The sequence below is a fragment of the Accipiter gentilis genome, chromosome 24 (assembly GCF_929443795.1).
Source record: "Accipiter gentilis chromosome 24, bAccGen1.1, whole genome shotgun sequence".
Lineage (NCBI taxonomy): Eukaryota > Metazoa > Chordata > Aves > Accipitriformes > Accipitridae > Astur > Astur gentilis.
The window spans coordinates 8,767,714-8,786,678 of NC_064903.1; the positions used below are offsets into that span (position 1 = coordinate 8,767,714).

The 18,965-nt window shown below is 43.9% G+C and overlaps 1 protein-coding gene across 5 annotated transcripts in view; it reads left to right on the forward strand.

Moving 5' to 3' along the window:
• NRK (Nik related kinase) overlaps window positions 1-18,965 on the forward strand; it is a 106,730-nt gene that overhangs the window by 1,976 nt on the left and 85,789 nt on the right. For all 5 annotated transcript variants that reach the window (XM_049827567.1, XM_049827569.1, XM_049827565.1 and 2 more), the window contains exon 2: window positions 3,026-3,091. In XM_049827567.1, the coding sequence (XP_049683524.1) occupies window positions 3,026-3,091 (66 nt within the window). The remainder of the gene's footprint in view (window positions 1-3,025; window positions 3,092-18,965) is intronic.

Sequence of the window (18,965 nt, forward strand, 5' to 3'; positions counted from 1 at the left end):
ACAGCCTCTGATCTCTGCGTTACGTGCCGAGGTGCGGAGGCCCTCTAGAAGAACTGGAGCTTCAGACACCTGTATCTTGCTTAGCTGCAGAGATTGTGAAAAGCGCGTTTCGGTCGGGCCCTTGCTGCGTGCGTCGTTTTTCATTCTGCCTGGCGGAGGAGATGGATGTGGCCCGGGTGCCTCTGGGTCAGCAGTCTTGCTCTTGCCTTTTGAGTAGTCTGCGGATGACTTGCAGGAAAGCAAGAAGGCCACCATATGGAACAGTGCATTACAGTAATTAACCTTAAAGTGATGAATGTTCAGGCCAAGATTTTGGCATCTGTCAAAGTGAACCTAGCGATTTGGCAGGTGTTGGCTGGTGAAGGGTTAGATGGACCACGGGGCTCAAATGGTAGCTGAGAGGAAGCACTACATCAAAGATGATACCTAACTCCAAGATAATTAAGAAGTTGGCCCATTGTGAAGAATGCCAGCAAACGATGCAGTGCTGATATCCAAGCAAACAAGGGCAATCCAAGGACCAAAGTCAGAGCCCAGATTAATATCCTTTATGACTCTTAACAAGGCTCGGTTCACTACGGCGTCCTGATTAAAAGAAGAGGGATGGCCAAGTATTTTGGCTGCGCTCAGAGCTGCGGAGGCTTGAGACGTTAATGCTCAATTGGCTAGCAAGGACAGGGTAGGATTTTCGCTATATTAAAGTTAACACTAACATTTATTTAGGTAATTGTTTGGGTTTTTCCTAGAGTGTCTGAAACCTTTAGAAGCAAGCTATTAGGATGCTAAATCAGAGTGGAATTGATGGAGGGAGAGAGGGAAGCTGATTCTCAGGCACATTAAATTATTATGTTTGCATAATAAAAAGGTTTGGAGAAGAAGACTGAGGGCAGAGCACGCATTTAAGAGAGAGGGACAGCTGCAAACTCCGAGTTGAAAATGCAGTTTAGGTTCCTCTAGGTTTCTGCGCAGTATGAACACCACGTAATTCAGCAGTGCTCCTTTCTGCAGAAGAGGTGTGGAAGTGGGGCGCTGTTCATGCTTCCCACAGAACAGTACAGCTGATATCACGCACGGAGGCTGTTGTCTGGACGAGTTCCTCAGAGAGCTGCCGTGCGTTTTACAGCACCGACCGCGTGCGACCCACAGCACAGCTCTGTGGGAAGGTCGCACGTGAAGCAGAGGTTTGTACCACCCACCCGTTGCTTTAGCACCAGCGATGGATTATTGCTGACTTTAGCTCGGCTGAAGCAAAATGTGTGGCTCGGTTATAGCCGAGACTAGTGGAAACGAAAAATGAAGAAATTAGAAGGAGGCAAAGCACTTTACAAAGATCCGAATGTCAGCGTTCTTATGCCTGTGCTTAGCTCCAGACACGAGTGGTCCCGTTGATTTCCTTTTGTGTGAGGGCTTTTGGAATTGGGGTCTAAGTCTAGAAGGCCATGCCTTACTACCTTGTCTTAAAAACAAGAGACAGAAAAGCAATGACACAGGCTAGACTGGCCTATGCATATGTCAAAAGTTAGTGATCTGATCTGCTTTATGCATTGTTAATTAGTTTGTTTAAAAAAAAAAAAAAAAAAAGTCTTGTGAGGTTGACAATCCAGGAAGTGTAAGATTAAAACTCATTTAACTGAAAGGCAAAACCAAATGAACTCATTAGTACTTTCAGTTGTGGAGGTCTGTGCCGTGTTGCTCTGACAGTGAAAGCTATTGCCATTTATCATGACAGTTGTGCCAGTGAAGGCAGAATCTGCTCAGAAAAAAGCCTGTATCTTCCCACTGGGATTTTGCTGATTAAACACTTCCATATCAGATATGAAGAAAGCATTATTTGTATTAAAAGAATTAACATATAAGTGGAGTGGAAAGTAGCTTGATACCTTAAAAAAAAGGATGTTTTGCAACCAGGGTCATAGAAATTGTACTTCTGAGATGATGTTTTTCTGTATCATATCCCTCAGCAGTACCAATAGTCATCAACTGACATGACAGATTGCCGAAACAGATGTGGTAAAACTGACACATGGAGTTAATAATATTTTATATAAATCTCTCAATGATATCATCCCAAGAAATGAGCGGACTGATAAATGGCTCAGCCAGAAACCAAGAAACTGGTCTCTTGAGTTCTTAATGTTTTTATGTAAATCTCTCAAGTGAGTTTTAACTGAAGCAACAGATTTCTTAACGCGCTCAGTCATGCAGGAGCGAACGTTCACTTGCCCATGCCTTGCAACAAGATGGTCTTCCTATACCTGAAAGGCTGCGACGTCTCATTATTGGAGAAGGACATCTGCTGCAGTGGTTGGTTTTAGAGCGACTGGTGCTAAACCAGTAGGACGAAAGTTGGTTCATGTGGTACGGTACGCTGAGCACCTGACACGTGAATCTTTCATGTAAATGAACAGCAATCTAGTTTGGGTTCAAAGCCAAGACTTCAATACATCAGTTAAATTCACCTTGTATTTGCAAAGCGGGACAACTGAGAGTTCTCGGCCTACCTGTAGTGTTAAGATTGCCTGGGATGGTACATTTCCCTTTTGTAAGGTAATTGGGCTCAGGTGCTTTATACGGTATTTTTTTCAATTCTATTATTTAGGTTCTTTCCTTTGTTACGTTGCTAGTGCGAAGCATTTCATAGCAGAAGACAGCAGCTCAGCCTCCAGGCTAGTTCCGTGTTTTAAGGCTTAGGAAGCCTGGAGTTTTTTCCTTATTCTACTGCTAAGCTGAGTCAGTTGAATTCTTGTATTCTTCACCCATCTCCGTTTATTTGTTGTATCTGCCATATTGCCACGCTACAGATCTTCACCGAGTTGTTTTGTGTATAGATTTTTGAGCAACTTGAGCGCAAACTTTCATATTAATGCATTTCTTATACTGTTATGTGGCTATTTCCCCTTTAGTGTGTAATACAGAACAGTAGGAGATGTGCCACAGACGTTTTCATTTTGATTGTGTACAGTTACCCTCCATTATGAAGTGGCTACTTCGCTGCAAATAATGTTATTTCTTCTGCTTTTTGCAGGACCCTGCGGGAATATTTGAACTGGTGCAGGTTGTTGGAAATGGGACATATGGACAAGTCTATAAGGTTTGGATGCCTCTTTAATTTATGATGCTGTTCTCGATAAAGCTGTTTTTTGTAAAGCAGAAATGAGCACCGTTTAAGAAGGTGGACAATATTGTTCCTGCAATAGCCTGTTTTATCTGCTGTCTTTTCTGTGTAATGCAAAATGGTGTCATCTGTGAAATTCTCTACCGCTTCCTTCTGTCCCGTTTTCATGTCTCTCTGCTGCCACAGGTCAGATAAGTGTGTTGGCTTTTGTACTGACTTCCCTCTCTCCTGTGTTTTCTGTCCTGTGGTTATTTTCTCTTTTTCAAAATTATTTAATAAGTGGCTGGCACAAATTAACATCAGCGAGGGCTAAATTTGGCCTGGATTAAGTGGAGAGCTCAGCCGAGACTAACACAGCAGTACTCTTCCAGACAGAGGTGTCAATTAACTGTGCTCTGCAGGCAGGCTATGAAGTTTTTGATTTCAGTTATTACCTTTGTCACTGTGATATCAAAGCAGAACCGCCAGTCAAGAGACCACAGCAATTAAACGTTGTCTGCCGTAACGTGCTATGTACACTATGCAGTGCACGCTTTCAGTTGTAAGAACTAGCCTAGAAAAGTGTTCTTTCAGTGTGAAGCCTTTCCTAAGAACGAGCTAAGAAGAGAAAATCGACGTGATAAAATAGGCAACGGAGTCTGCGGTGTTCCCATCTGGAGAAAGAAGACAGAGGAAGGAAAGGGCCGTGCTGCTGAACCCTTGGAGATACCTCAGAAGAGTCATGGCCCTGGAGGAAGCTGTCCCGTCTGGCTTCTCCCTCGGATCCCACTGCCGACAAGCTTTTGTATTAGTGTGGGCTCTTTCTGCATTGATCCCCTATTGCAGGAAGAATGCAGAAGGGGGCCCCGATGTAGATATCCAGGACCGTTCGTCTTTCTCTGATTCCAGTGCATTGAATGCATGTTACGTCTTGGTAACTATAGATATATAACTAGAGCCATAGATGCTCTTTCAAAGATGCTGGAAAATCCTCTACAGAAGCGGTTCTGGGGAGTTTGTGCTTTCCCATACTACTGTTTTTAATCTATTTTTATGTCAGAAGCAGGATCTTTCTTTCTCGTGTAACTCTTTGTTGCTGTGATTAAGTCTGTGTTGCTTCCACGATTGTCATTCAGAATCTGAGGTCAGGACTACTAAATTAAATATAGAGGCTCAGGGGTTCACAAGGACAGATTAGAAGCCAGGAGACATTCAGGGGTGCTGTTGTCAGTGTAATCCCAGAGTTTCCTACCTGTAAAAAGACCCTAAAGCTCCCAGGTGGCCTCTGAAATAGTTGCCTTTCTTTTCATGCCTAGATTTATTTTTATATGGGGAGAGAAAAAAATTTCAATCTAGTCATCTTTTAAGGATGTTGAGAGTGAATCGGCTGCTTAATCATGGCAGAAACAGGAAAGAGCAACATAGTTTGCTTCTCTGCTGCAAAAGAAAAAGTTTCGAGCTATTGTGTGCTTCACTAGAACGTTAGTTGACAAAACGTGTAAAGAAATATTGACAGTGACAAAAATTGTACCCAAAGGCTGCTCTCCACTGAGCACGCAAGAGACCAGGGTCAGGCAGCTCTGGATAATGGGGGATTTGAATCTCGCCCCATTCTGCCCTTGGCCTAGCTGCAACTTCTGAGAGACGGGGTCTTGCAAGGCTGAGGGTGCTGAGGGGAAGCTTTGCGCCCGGGCATCCCGCGACGGACCGCGTGTAACCCTGGCTCTCTGCGCGCGCACCCGTAGCAAAGGCTTTGTGCATATAAATACCTGCCATCGCTGAATGTAGGGTGTTTCGCTGAGGCTCCCATAGGGGTTGGAGGCGCTCTTTGCGGGAGGATGACAGTGAGGTGGACAGATACGAAGTGCATGCCCCAAACCGCAGGTAGGCAGCTTGGTCTCCGTCGTAAACAATTTTCACGCAGCCCAAAGCTCCGGTGTGTTTGGGAATACCTCTGCAGAAGATGCTGAGCACCAACCGAATGTGCTCAGGTGGTACCTCCCGGGTACTGGCCTTGCCACCGGAGCAAATGTCTGTTTTGTCTGAAGGAGGGCAGCTGCAATGGGGCAACTCCTTCTGAAGTGACTGTAAAAAGTTAGGCTATGGTATTCGCTTTTCTTTTTCACTGCTGTGTAATGTGTCCTTTGATCTATACAATGCTAGGACCGATGGAGTGAATTAAGAAATGCTGGAATCATTTTGTAGTTTGCCTAGTATAGGCTTGTGATCGTAAATATTTAAGCTATAATCTCAGTTATCCACATAATGTACTCGTGTCATTAGAGCACGTTTTTATTCTCCCGAGGTGTCAGATTCCTCCATACATTCAGAAACTACACGTAGTAGTTTGCACATAATCAAAGCAAAGCTTATTTCAGGCTAAATAAACTATGTCCAAGATTACTAAATTGCTTGGTTGGCTGTGAAGATGATTCATAAGGCTGTATGTTTTAATATATGCAGCTCCATAAAAATGAAAATAAAATTTAGAGGATTCATGATTAGATTTGGAAAACAATGTTTAACAGATTTATTGAAGGAGAGTATTGTTCATACTGAATTATTCCAGAGCAGTTCCAGTTCAGTGTCTTTTTAAATGAAATGAAAGAGGTATAAATTGTACCCCTGATAATGCTCGAGCTGTCTAGAAATGTTATAAAGTTGGGATTTGCATATAATAACTGACTAAAAGCTAGCAGATTTTTTGACAACTTATGAAGTAGTAGGACGTAAATATGCCAGTACTGGCAACTTCAGCCTTTTGGAAAGTATGAATTAGATATTAAAAAATCAGATGGTACCGAGAAATCATGAGACTTTAGCCTTTGTTATCTCTTGAAATGACAGATGAGTTTTTCAGTTAATTGCCGGCTTCCGGGAGCTGAAATCCGAAGAACAGCACTATGTAAGAGGCGATTCTGAATAATGTCATGGAAGGTGGTGGCAGAGAGCCTTCTCTGAAGGCGGTTGGAAGTACTGCATTTGCTGGTGGTTGGAGAAGTATGAGTATTTGCTCTTTCATGCCTTCGTTTCCTGAACTTTGAAGTGCTGAAGGTCAGGTTGTGTCCAGTCTCTGCACCATCTCCGTTGAATGCATATGGGAAAGAGAAGCTTCTGAACGTCCCCCGCGCTGTTTTTTGCAAGGGTTCTCCATCTTCCTGGGAACCCTTGAGGCCAGGAACCACAAACACTGTGCAGGGGCCATGGGGTTGCTCTCCAAAGTACGAGGGTCGGCGTTTTGGGGGGTTTTTAGAGCTTTGTTGATCAGTAAGGACCTTCAGACAGGGCAGAGCAACGTTTCGCATCGCGTAACTGTCGGTGCGGTCTGGGAGGAAGCGAGGTTGTTGAAGGTGTCACCCGCAAGTTCTTGAGTTTTGCTTCCTCCCTGAGCTGCTGCCACGGTGCCTTGGAAGCCCTTCTCGCAGGCTGCCTGGGCTGTTGTTTGGGATGGCAGTAATACCGCAGAAAACGATCTAGGAGATTTACGAACGCCATCTTTTTTTTATTTGCTAGTAGTTGCTACGTTATTGTCACACGGTGTGCTGTTAAAGGGGGTACCTTTGAAAGCATTGTGAAGCTAACGTCTGGAGGCTGCATCTTGCAATGCGGGTATGGCTGTTGAGACCTGACAGCGTTGCGATTTGAATGATTCTTTGCCTACTCCTGTTACCTCCAGAAGTTTAATTATATGGGTGCCTTGTTTTCCTTCCACAGTTGGACTCTATTGCTATGAAGAGCTGGATAGTGATCGTGTATCACCCTTGATGTCAAAGAGTTTTATCTTGGTCTGTGCTTGTGCGTTTAGTAATAACTAAACTCTAAGTTTGGGGGGGGTGAAATACTTTTTTTGCGAAGACTTCAGCTGTTAGTTTCATATTTTTTGATGAGTGTTATGTCTTCAGTAGGAGCCTGTTAATGCATTTTCTATCGTTTAATTTTCAGTGCAGGCTCATTTTTCTAATGGGTGAATGGGGAAAGGGAGACACAGGGTAACAGAAGTGGGTGCCATTTTTGAAGCGTTTGGGTCAGACAGTTGCTCTTGAGCTCTGGAAGAGGCTGTGGGACCCTGAGTTTATAGCTGCTTTGGTTTTTTAGTTATCAAGATAAAGAGGAATTGCTCCTAATCCTACTCATTCAGCTGTGCTCAGAGTCGTCATCCTTCTAAAAAAGTTTTCAAGGGCCAAATGAGGTCATCAGCAGCATCTGTGCAATCTGCTTGTTTTCTGATACTGAGAGACACCTGACTGGGGCTTTTCACTTCCTTTGTCTTAATGATGTGGATTAGCCCTCTCTCCCCAAAAATGGGGTAGGCATTTTTGAGTGGCCTAGGGAGTGAGAGGGCAGTGTCTTTGGCGAGTTCCAGGCGCTGACGTTTTTTTGGAGTATGATCTTGCAGGCTGATGGTAAACCATGACAGATTTGCAGCTGCTGTGTGTGCAAAATGGTCGTATCTTTAATGGAGTCTGAGGGCACTGGGAACTTGAGAGAGGTGCTCTGGTTTGGGGCTGTGAGAATCAAAAGAGAAGAAGTGGCTTCCCGGTAATGCAACCGATGAAGGCGAAGCAGTGCTGTTGCTGAGGCTTAGCTGAGGGTGGAAGCAACCGTACCTGTAGTGGCTCTGCACAGCTGATATTTTTATTTCTATGTAGTCACATAAGACTCTGGGCACAAAAAGGAAGTAGGTCTGAGTAAGGAAGTGTTTTTGGTTGTTTTTTTTTAATTTTAAATACAGCTGCTTCTTGGCATTGAATCATGCTTCAATTGTTGACGTGAGTTATGAGTTACTCTACTGTTGATGTACAGTGGCAGGAGTGTAGTGAAGCATAAATATGACTTTTCAGTTTATCTTAAACAATTTGAAAGTCTGCTAAGTTCTTAATAATTAATTTCATTGAATAACTGGCTGAAGTAATTGAGACCAAGTTGGGAGGGGTGGGAGGGGAAGCAACATGGTTTTTTTGAGACTTGATACTGTGTGAAAAGAACCACAAGACCATGCTAAGTTACGAAGTGTTAAAGTCTGTGGGCTGTATTGAAAACCTTAATTGATGGTAACACCTAGGGCAGTTACTGGTAGGTTAAGTGTAAGAAACATTAGAGTTATGTTCAGTGCAATCCTGAAGGTGAACATGTATAAGCTGAAAACTTCATCCCTTCCTGGGGTGGGTCAGAAGTAGCTGCCTTCTGAAGAATGGCTCTCAGGGCTGAAATGCAATTTCAGAGTCTCCAGACTGCTGCAGAGGCGTTAAAAATGCCATGTTGTCTTGGGGTATTTTGTTATCATTTGTGGTCAGTTACAGTTTTCAAGCCAGTCACAGCCTTCAAGGCACTGAGATTTTGATGAGTCAAGTAGGGAAATCAGTTGTTCTTTATATAAATGACAAAATGCTGCTTTCTGTTTCGCTAGCAGTTGGTAGAAATGCTTGTTTGTCTATTCATTTTCTTTATTTGGCTTTTTAGTAGCGTAGCTGATTATCTTGTCCACATGAAAAACTAGTTAATTATTGTACGCAGCAGTGTATAAAGAAGTATTGCTGCACTGTACTGGATGGAGTCAACAACTCATTGTGTAGACCCTTGGTTCAGTAGTGCAAACAAATAATGGAGATTGCTAATCCTGGCAACAGGAATCTCTTTCAGGAATAAGTCTGAGCTTAATACGTCCTGCTGCCATTGTAATAAAGGTCTGAAATGCTATGATGCTTGTGAACGGATGGCCTTGAAAGCTTAGTGTATACGGCTGTAATATCATTAATACACTAGAGAGGCATAGTTTGGTGTTTCCGTATTTAACTTTTTCATGCCTCTGATTTTCAGTAACACCGGTGAAGTTCGCATACTGCTAGATGTGTTTCTTCCTCTTCTCTCAGTTGCCTGCAACTCCTAAATACACTGATACAAGTCTGCATGCTTTTCTTAAAGCTTCCACACCCCTGTGATGGTCCTTTCCTCCTCCATCAGAAAGGATGCGGAGGTCTCGGTGCACCCTCACGGTGACGAGGGCAAACTGTGCCTTGGGCTGTGTCGCCAAGAGTGTAGCGAGCAAATTAGGGGATGCGATTACGTCCCCTGCTCTTGTTTTTAGGCCGCACCGGGAACGCTGTGTCCCATCTTTGCTCCCCCAGTTCCAGAGAGACATTGGGAAACTGGAGAGGGTCCAACAGAGGGCCACCAAAACATTTAGGGGGTTGGAGAACTTTACGCATGAAGAAGGAAAGACCGAAGGAATTGGATTTTTTTCAACCTAGGGAAGAGCAGGCTGAGGGCAATCTAGTCACACTCTTCAAGTGCTTCAATGATGGTTTGTATAGAAGATGCAAGTACAGGGATGCACAGGACAAGGGGAAGGAGGCGCAGGTTACTCAGGGGAGATTCCATCTGGATGTGAGAAAAAAATTCTTTACTGTGAGAACGAGTCGACACTGGAGTGAGTTTCCCAGGGTGGTGGTGGAGTCACCCTTGCTGGAAATATCCAAAGCTGTTTGACGTTGTCTTGGGTAACCTGACTTGTTTCAACAGAAAGCGGGACCGTACATTTTCCAATCTTGATCTGAGTACAGGACATGTGAATGTCAGTGAGCGGAACATATCTACTATCAATCCAGCCTACTAGGTGGTGAATGACTGATTTGGAGAATACAAAAAAAAGTAGGGGGAATGACTTTTATTTGCAATATATATATATATTAAAAAAAATAGATATAAAAGATGGAAAGTGTATTGTGTGTATCTAGTTGTCAGAGCCAGAGCCAGGAGCATTTTCTTTTTCAGAGTGTGTGGTTTGGTTTGTGGTTGGGTTTTTTTGTGGTTTTTTTTTTTTTTTTTTTTTTTTGTTTAATGTTGGCTTCCCTGCTTATTTGCATGGCAATGCCAAACTATATTCAGCACTGGAATTTCAAATAATGGATCATACATGCGAAATTAATTAGCAAATTGTGAAGTCCTGGTTCTAGTTAGTGAATATTTCAGAGGAATTCATTTAAGATTCTTAAGTGTAGGACTAGTTTATCAAAAATAGAAGAGTAAGGATGTGAAAAAACCTCTCAGCTGTGGAGTGCTTCTATACAATAAAGGCTCTTTGACTGAGCAGAGCAATGTACAATAATTAGATGTGCCATATCAGCCATTAGAGAGTAGTGAAATCCTTGCAAATAATTTGTTGGCAGGCCTGCCACTTCCAGCTCCTCTGTGTTTTGGACCTGAACGTCCATATGGGAGAGTGCAGTGCATTTTCATCCTAAACTGGTGGGATTTTGAGTTCATGTTGCATAACGCTTCAGGTGTTGGTACTGGGCCATGCTGTTTTGAAGGTAAGAAAACATGCTAAAAATGCACTGGTGATAATATGAGCACAGTAGGAAATAGTTCATGCTCTTAATTCCCCACTCGAGCACTTTGCTACACTTTAAGCACCTCACCGGTGACATTTGATTTCAATACTCCTGACTGCTCAGCAGCATCCAGAATCATGCCTACATGAAGATACGCATCAGAGTGACCAGCACTTTGCGTGCCTGAGTTTTACAATATCTGACCTACTCGGAAGTATTTAATGGTATACGTTATCTCTCCTTCAAAATAAATCGGTGGGGTTGGCGTAAAGCTTGTAAGAAATTGTCTATCTGCAGTCCAGAAAACCTCCCAGACATGCAGTGAGCTATTGGACTTAATGAATGAATGATAGGTTATTACTTAATTTTAAACAGCAGAAAATTTGCCGTGTTATTTATATGTGTTTGAGATGACTCCCGTTGCAGGTTAGCTTTAGTAACTGTACCGTTTTCTGAACGAATCGCTGAACTTCAGTGCCTTGCAAGCACAGGTGACCTTCTCTCCGCATCTCTGATTCTCTCCTATAACTCCATGTGAATGGTACTTTCTTGGTCTGTTTTAATGACCTGAAGGATGTATGTACATTTTTTTTCAAAGTCCCTCTTTAGTACTTCTGGGCTATAGCTAGTAGAGCATAATAAAAAGAATGTATCAGCTGGTTCCCTAAAAATATTGATAGCCTGCTTGTGTGGTTTTTTTTTCATTATTGTTATGTGTATTTCATGGACCTATCCAGCATTTGGTGCTTTAAACTTGACAGTGTGATGAGTTGGTCTAAAGAACTGTGTGGAGTGTGTCCTTTCCCATTGTCTGCATAGACAAGACATCACCGTTGTCTTGACCAGCAGTAAATTTCTCTTAAGTTTCATGCCCAGTCTTCAGGTGTTTTTTCGTAAGAATGTATTTGAATTAGTTTATGCCTGAGGATCCCCTGTTTTTGTGCAAGAACCATCTGTAATAGTGCTTTGTAGTTTGTTCTTCGAGTATACAACAAGCTCGTTATGTGGAGCCTAATAGTTAAGTCCTGCAGGACGAGAGCTTAGGGACCAAAAGAGAGTTCCTGGGCTGTGTTTTAGAAATCTAAATTGCGGTCCTGTTCTGAAGGAGGCTTTTTACTGGTGCGTTGAGTGGCGTCTCCGCTAATCCCGTAGCAGTAGTGCTTTGTTGTAGGTGTCACTATAAAATCCAGCAGCAGACATGCCAGTCCACAAAGAGGCAAATTCTCCTGCCGAAGTCTGTAACGGATCCATATTTTCCACGGGTTGGACGTAGCGGAGCATTTCCAGCGTGCACAGACCAGTGATTGTGCACGGCGGGACTCTGGCAAAGCTGTTCGCTTCAGCTCCTGTTTCACTTCAGCAACCTGAGCTCTGAAACCTCCTGCTAGGGTGTCTGCTGCCTTGGTTGGCACCGCGACCGCGAGCTCGGGCTTGGCAGAACTCCATCCTACCGCCGACTTCCCCACCCTCACCTTCTTCCGTCTTCCCCAGTCCCTGATCAGGCTCTCCGGGGTTTTCTCCTCTAGGTAGAATGGACGCACGTTTGCTTGAACTGCAGAATGCATCTGTAGTTCATTCTGCCTGCAGTTAAGGATCTTCGCTACAGAGGTGAGCTTGCATTAACTCCTAGTCAGTCTGACTCGTGTGAGAGCAGGCACGTCGTGAAATGACACTGTAAGAAGCAATTGTATTAGCGGCTGCTGAGCTGTAGCCGTAGAGATGTAACTTTTGCCTTGCGAAGGCCATCTGGGAGCGGTTAAAAGCACTACCATGCTTGTGCAAGAAACGTTTTGTATGTGCTTGGTACTTGAGCTTAGGGCAATGGTTGGGACAGGACTGGAGCTAACTTCTGGCAGCAGCAAGCCCTTTGTTCTGTTGCTTTTCTGGAGCAAACAGAAGTAAATAGCATTAAAGAATTGTTTTTGTTTGTTATTCGGATGAAGTCATGAGCCTGGTAATTTGCTGTCCTGCAAACCACACGCTGATTTGCATCTGCGCAAAGGTTGCCCAGAAGTCTGCCAAGTCGGGCAGCGAGACTTTGAGCACTGGGGATGAGAAGTGCTGAAAACACGACGGACGTTCCCACAGCTCTACCCTGGCACGGTCGGCTGCCGCGGGCGATCGCCGCGGCTCCTCTTCCACGCTCTCTGGAATTACCCCGCAAGCAACAGAGGTTGACCCCGACGGTCCTTGTGCTTGCTGCTGGGAAGAGCTCCTCCAGAGCACGTCTCGCGACGGCTCCCCGTGCCCCGTGGATTCATGAAGGGGTCTGTGACAGCGCTGCTGGGACTTTTTCGGGAGCATCGCAGCTCCGGTGCTTTGGAGGAGAGCCGCGTTTGGCCCAGCCGTGATTTTTCTGCTGGCTTTGAAGGCGAGCGCGGCCGGGTCTGGTGGTAGCACAGCTATTGGGGCTGCAGCTGCAGGGATGGACAGCAGCAAAATCTGGTGGGACAAGGGTTGATCCTGCCCTTCCAAGGTCTTTGTGGGGAAATGGAGTTTAAAAGCCAGTTTGCGTTGTCAGCTGGGGTCAGCCAGCTTGCTCAGTCTGTAGATGCAGGTGGAGGTCAGCCCCTTGTCCCATCGTAATGAAATTTCCAGTAAGTAATTGTAAATTGTAATGTCCAATTTCAATTGTAAAATCCATAAATGTGATAAAAATTGTGCTTCTCCTGTCTGGTTTTCAGCTGTTCTCAGGCTGCTGGCCAGCAGTAATTTTCTTGGCCTGCACAGATCTGTGAATACGGATCTTGGGAATAAAATTAAAGAAGAAACTATTTTTCAGCTGTTTGTAGTATACTTTTTTATTTTTAAAGCCCTTGTGTGTTATAAGCTTGCCCTTGTAACCTACTGACTTTGTGGGGCTCTTGAAAGGTTTTTAAGATTTGCTTTAGAAACACCTTTTCAAAGGTCATTTCTTCCCCACCCCCTTCTTCCTCCCCGTGAAAACACGAAACTTTAGTGACTTCTGAGATCTTATGGAGTGAACAATCCAGAAGACATATTTTGTAGCAAACTGCGGCCTTTTCAGTGCCCTGCACAAGTAATGTTATTAGCTAATATGTAATAGCTAGCATGTGGTCTGTGGCAGTGCTTGTAGGCACTCCCATCGTGTAAGAAATACACTTTTTCATAAAGGTAAGAGAGGGGTAGACGCAGGCAGCTGCGGTTCAGGAGATCTAGCTTTTATTCTTGCCTCCGCCTCTCATCATTGCTCGAAAATACATGAATTTGCTGGAAATGGAGCTCTCCTTGTCACTGTAGCTATTAAAATGGAGGCAGTCCTTGTTTTTGTAAAGCATCTTGGGATTCTGGTTAAGAGGAATTAGTGTACTTACGGAGGTGATTTGTGAGAATTGGTTAGCAGCCACTTACTGAACAACATGGTGTTTGAAGACAGTTTCACTCGAATCAAAACATGTTGAGTTCAACAGAAATGTTAGTGGGAAAATTTTAAGAAATGAGTTGGCTTTCATTTTCAAACTTTGCTTCAGAAACGTCAAAACACTGCATTTCATTTGCTTCATTTGAACATACATTTTAATTTAGCAGGATGTTTAATATTTCATAGGTTGTCTTTAGTACTGCATACTCAAAAAAAAAAGTACTATCACCCTGAAATAATTTGGCATTACCAGAAATAAATGTGAATATTAACGTGAAGTCTTCTGACTTCCCGTTCTGTGAGGAGTGTTTACAACTGAAAGTGAGGCCAGTTGGCAAAACACTAACATTTTGTTGAGGTTTACTGAATGCAGGAATTGACTAAATTCCATTTTCTGAGTCTACAGTTGTGCAGTTGCTACATCTGATATCAGCATTTTTTATGCAGTTTTTTCTTGTTTTTCTGTTGTTAAAAGTGGAAACATTTTGAGGAAAAGGGCATAAGAGAAATGTGTGGTGGCCTTCTGAAAATATTTATTTTACTGAACTTGAGGAATTTTCTCTCTTTCTTGTTTGTTATGCTAAATTTTAGCATGGATTTTTCCTACTATTTAAAAATAACAAAAGAGTAACCAATTTACTGATTATTTCTGCTGTAGTAGATTTGTCTACTCTTGTTTTACTCTTAGCTTTAAACCTATGAACAATTGTTCTAAAATATGCAACAAAACCAACATAAAATAAATATGCATATGGCTCAGATAATGGACTCTCAAATGTATTATTTACACAGATTGTCCATGATGGTGTCTTGTTACATGGAAAAAGGGAAGAGCAAGGAAAAAGTGTTTTTGCTTTAATATTTGCTTTTTCCAGTCTAACATGAAATATTTATCATAACAGGCTTCTTGCAAACATTCTGCCCTCAGAAGCCAAATTATATCGGCAGATACCCAATTGCCTTTTATTAATATCAGAGGGTAGAGTTAGGCATTGTGTGCTCTGAAAATCAAATTGCTGCGGTGAAGTCTTCCACTTTTTCATCATTTGCTGACAGTGGGAACTGGTCCTGTGTGTGCATTTTGACCTGCAGAAGAGGACAGGCGGTACCAGTACATGATTTGGGTGCACCAGACCATTCCTCCTGTGGGATTCCTTTTTGATGAAGGGTGATTTGTTTCCAGAGACATTAGAGTACGTTTTGTCATCTCTCCCGGTGGAAGAGTGCCAAATTTCGCAGGCAGGCACATTAACACTTGAGGCGTAGGATGTGCCCAGTGAACCCAGCAGTTGCGAAGCCTGGGACAGCTTGGACGTCGCGGAGGTGGGTACGTGCCAGTAAATGCGGTGCACTCAGGATACACTGGGCTTTTTGTGCATGTGCAGATCAGCCTAAGTAGGTCTGACGTTTCCCAAATGTGTTGAGCTCCCAGCTCACATGCCGTTGAGTAGGTGTGCACGTGTGTCGGGCATAGCAGATTGCTGGATGCTCAATTGGGACAGTTTCCTTGGCAGAAAAAGAGGTTGCATCTGGAGAAGCTACATGTATTGTCGCCTGCTCTCCATAAATATGCCTAGAAATGGAGAAAGGATGAAGGAATAAATAGGTGCCCTAACTTTACTTTCTTTTGGACACTTGAAAGATGTCGGTCAGAACTGTTTTGAACAGAGGAAGTCACAAAACAAAGGCTGGAAACTCAGGTCTCTGATCCTACAGGTTGGAGAGTAAAGGTTAGAGAGGATTTGAGAGTCACCCTTTCCCATGTTCTCTCTTCCTTTCTTTGCATCGTGTGAGTTTCTAGGTACCCACCTGGTGGAAGACTTGGCGTGGCCTGTATCCCTGGCTTGTGTGTTGGAGTATTTTCATGTCGGCACAGGAATCTGCACGTACAGACACGCGTGAGCCATCAGGTTTCTGCGTATATTTGCAAAGCACCTAGTGCATTCGTGGGGCTGTTCAAACCGCCACAACAAATTCCTGGTTAGGTTTTGTAATGACATTTGGCTTCTTGCTTCTGCCAAATTCACAGTTCTCTGACCAGGAACGAAAGAAAATGGCCTTATCAGCCCTGGCTGATGCTTGGAGCCTGGGTGGCACTTGTCCTATCTGTCACGCAGATGGGTTTCGAATGTCATGGTGAGTAGATTAAAGACAACTTGGCTTTCTGAGCTTTTGTGGTCGCTGCATCCTGCATTGTTTACGTTACAGAGTTCTGGCAGACCTCTCCCTTTTGATGTTATTAATATTAAAATAGGGTTACTCTCTATATTACAGAGATGGCCCTCTAGTCCAGCTCTGACCAGCTTGACTGTGGGGCTCCAGGCACTTCTGCTGCCCTTGCGACGGAGGCAGCGCTGAGCCTTCCCACGGGAGCTGGACCAGGGCCGGACGGGGATTGTAGGTGCCAGTGGGGTTTAGGATGGAGGTGACGCTGTGCTATCCAAACTGTGATTATTAATGGGGAGCCTGGCTGGTTGAATCCAGTAAACACTGCCTGAACTTCCAGAGGGGTTGTTCCCTCTGATTACGGGAGGGTATGCCAACAGCGGGTTTTCCTTCCTTTCTGGCTTCCTTTATTGCCAAGCAAGTAGCATGAATGTCACTGTACGCTGCCCTGTTATCTCATCTGTTCGCTGTCAATAGTCGTCGCGTGATATGAAAAGACCCCAGAGATTGCGTGATGCATTTTCATTCCCTGGGACCTCCTTATTGAACTGGGAGCACGATCAGAAAGACAAATGGGGAAGCTGCTGCTTCTGCGTTTTTCACCGCCCCGGGGCAGGCTGCTGACTGTGCGGTTCTCTAGGTGTGTTTCCAGGAGTTGGTTGTGATCTGATAAGCCACGTCTGGCTCGTGTCTTGGCTGCTGAGGACATCCATGCTTGTGCATCAGCACTTGCCGATGGAACCTTTGTTAGCGAGCAGCGTTTGAAATAGATGAGACGCAGAGCCCTTTATATCTTGAATTTTTTTTATCCCTCCCTCCCTCCCCCCCGCGTTGTGTTTGCCACATCCGTGTTTCCCATCAGCGTAGCCGTTTTGTTTCTGCGGACGTGCTCCCGAGGTTTAGCGTTTCTGACCCACGTGCTCCGGGATGCAGGGATGCTGGCGTCGTTACATGACGGGGCGTGTGCCTGGAGCTGGTGACGAAGCAGAACAGCAGCTCTCTTGAGGTTTGGCAGAAAATAGTTTCTTACATTATTCTTCTTGACTTTTTTTTACTTGGCAAAAACAAAAGGAAGCTTTTAGCAGGTAGAAGGTTGTTGCCTTGCCACAGAAACATGTTCTCGCATATGACTGCTGCGAGGGCAAAACCACTAGCTGGACCCGCCCCTGACTGTGGCCAAAATTTGCTGTGCCAGTTGGTGATAAAACCCCTGTTCTCACTGGATCATGAGACACAGGAGTATTAAGCTTACAACACTCAGCTTTTTAATCAGTGTTAATTGCTGACTTTCCTAAACCAAATTCTTTCAAAAAGAAGGAAAAGCTGGTAGCAGAAATAAATGGGAGTTTCCAAAGAACTCGGCATTAATCTCCTTCTTCTTCTGTTAAAGCCACCGTGAAACTGCACGGACAGAGATGGAGGTATATGCAAAAGATGAGCACTTTGGAAAATGATGTCCTGTGTGGCTGGATCAATGAAAAGGAAATGACGAACAAAACCAATGCAGGCCAGTGAGCATGTCCACACTTAACAAAATTGAGCTGGAAATACATTTCTAATTAAAGTGGGTCAAACCACGTGTGCAAACCAGGTCTTTAAAAATAATTATTTGGAACCTAGTTTTTCCCAGTACTTTGCACATGATGTCATTTGTTTTACCTATTCAAAGTGGATATAAAATGCTAACAGTGCTTTATGCTCACCTTGCACTCATTTGACTACAGAGTAAACGGCAAATAAGAATCAGTTCTGGGGAGCCAATCTCTAAAGGTAGCTCAGACACTAATTTCAGGGCCCCTTCTTGTTAGGTATTTGGTTTTCTGTAACCCTTCTGTTATTGAGTGTAGTTATTTTCTTGTGCAAACGTGTCAAAAATACATATTTTCTGTAAGCCTCGATGGTGCAAACATGAAAACACTTTTGCAACATTAATGCTAAGACTAGAGGAAAGTAGCCTGCAAGCACTGGCAAGAGATGGGTTTACGGTAAATTCTGAAGTTGTTCAAACTTCCTGGGTTTTGAGGAAAAACTAAATAGTAAAACTAACAAAATGTACTGCTTGCAAATTTGTCCTTTCTTGTCCTGTCGTCCACCTCTGACCTCGGCGGTCCCTTTGTTGAGTCCTTTAGGATCTCTGCTAGCACATACACCGGTGGCCCCCACTTACTCCGTACCCCCCCCCTCCGATGTGACCCTTCAGCCTGCGTGCTCCCTGGCTGGCAGGCTGTGTCCGGTAGGAAACCGTGGAGCCCACTTGGGAGCCCTCGTCTCTGGAGGAAGGGAGTTTGTCTCCGATTTTCACGAAGCACGCAGGAATTGAATCATCTTCTGAGACTTCTATCTGTCTGTCAGTTTTGGTTGAAATGGGCTGACAGGTTAAAACATGGTTGGATGCAAGGGCAGCACGATCACGTACACCTTGTTTTCTTAAGAAACCTGGCTAAGCTTCTGTCTTTGATAGTGGAGGAAAGCTTGCAGTTCCCTGTAATCCCGTGTCCCTCCCTGAACCTAAATGTTCAGAAACTAGAAGGCAATACTAAGCGCTTGGGAGGTGGGTTTTCTGGTGTGTTGTTTTCATATGCTCTTTGATTATTATTTTTTTTAAGATGCTTTTGTCGTAAATAGAGACATAGTTATTTAAATTTCTGTTATTTAAATATGTGCATTGGCAGTGCTCTAGAGTTTTAGCTGACCCTGCAAATTTTTTCCCTGGCACGTATTACCAGATTTATCCTAAGGAGCAATGAGCTGTTGGTGGTGTATTTTGGCATCTGGATAGGGATGATGGAATACGCAAAGAAGCTGAAAAAGGAAGTTATTTTGAAACTTGTGGATGGTTAAACTTTTAGAGTAAATTTTAAAGCCAATACAATTAGAAGAGACGCTAAAGCAGAGCTGCTAGTTTTTAGAGCTTATATTATACGTGTAAACCAGACTTCAGATACTTGCTACTCCCCGTTTCTCCAGCAAGCTGCTGGCATTAGCTGGATGC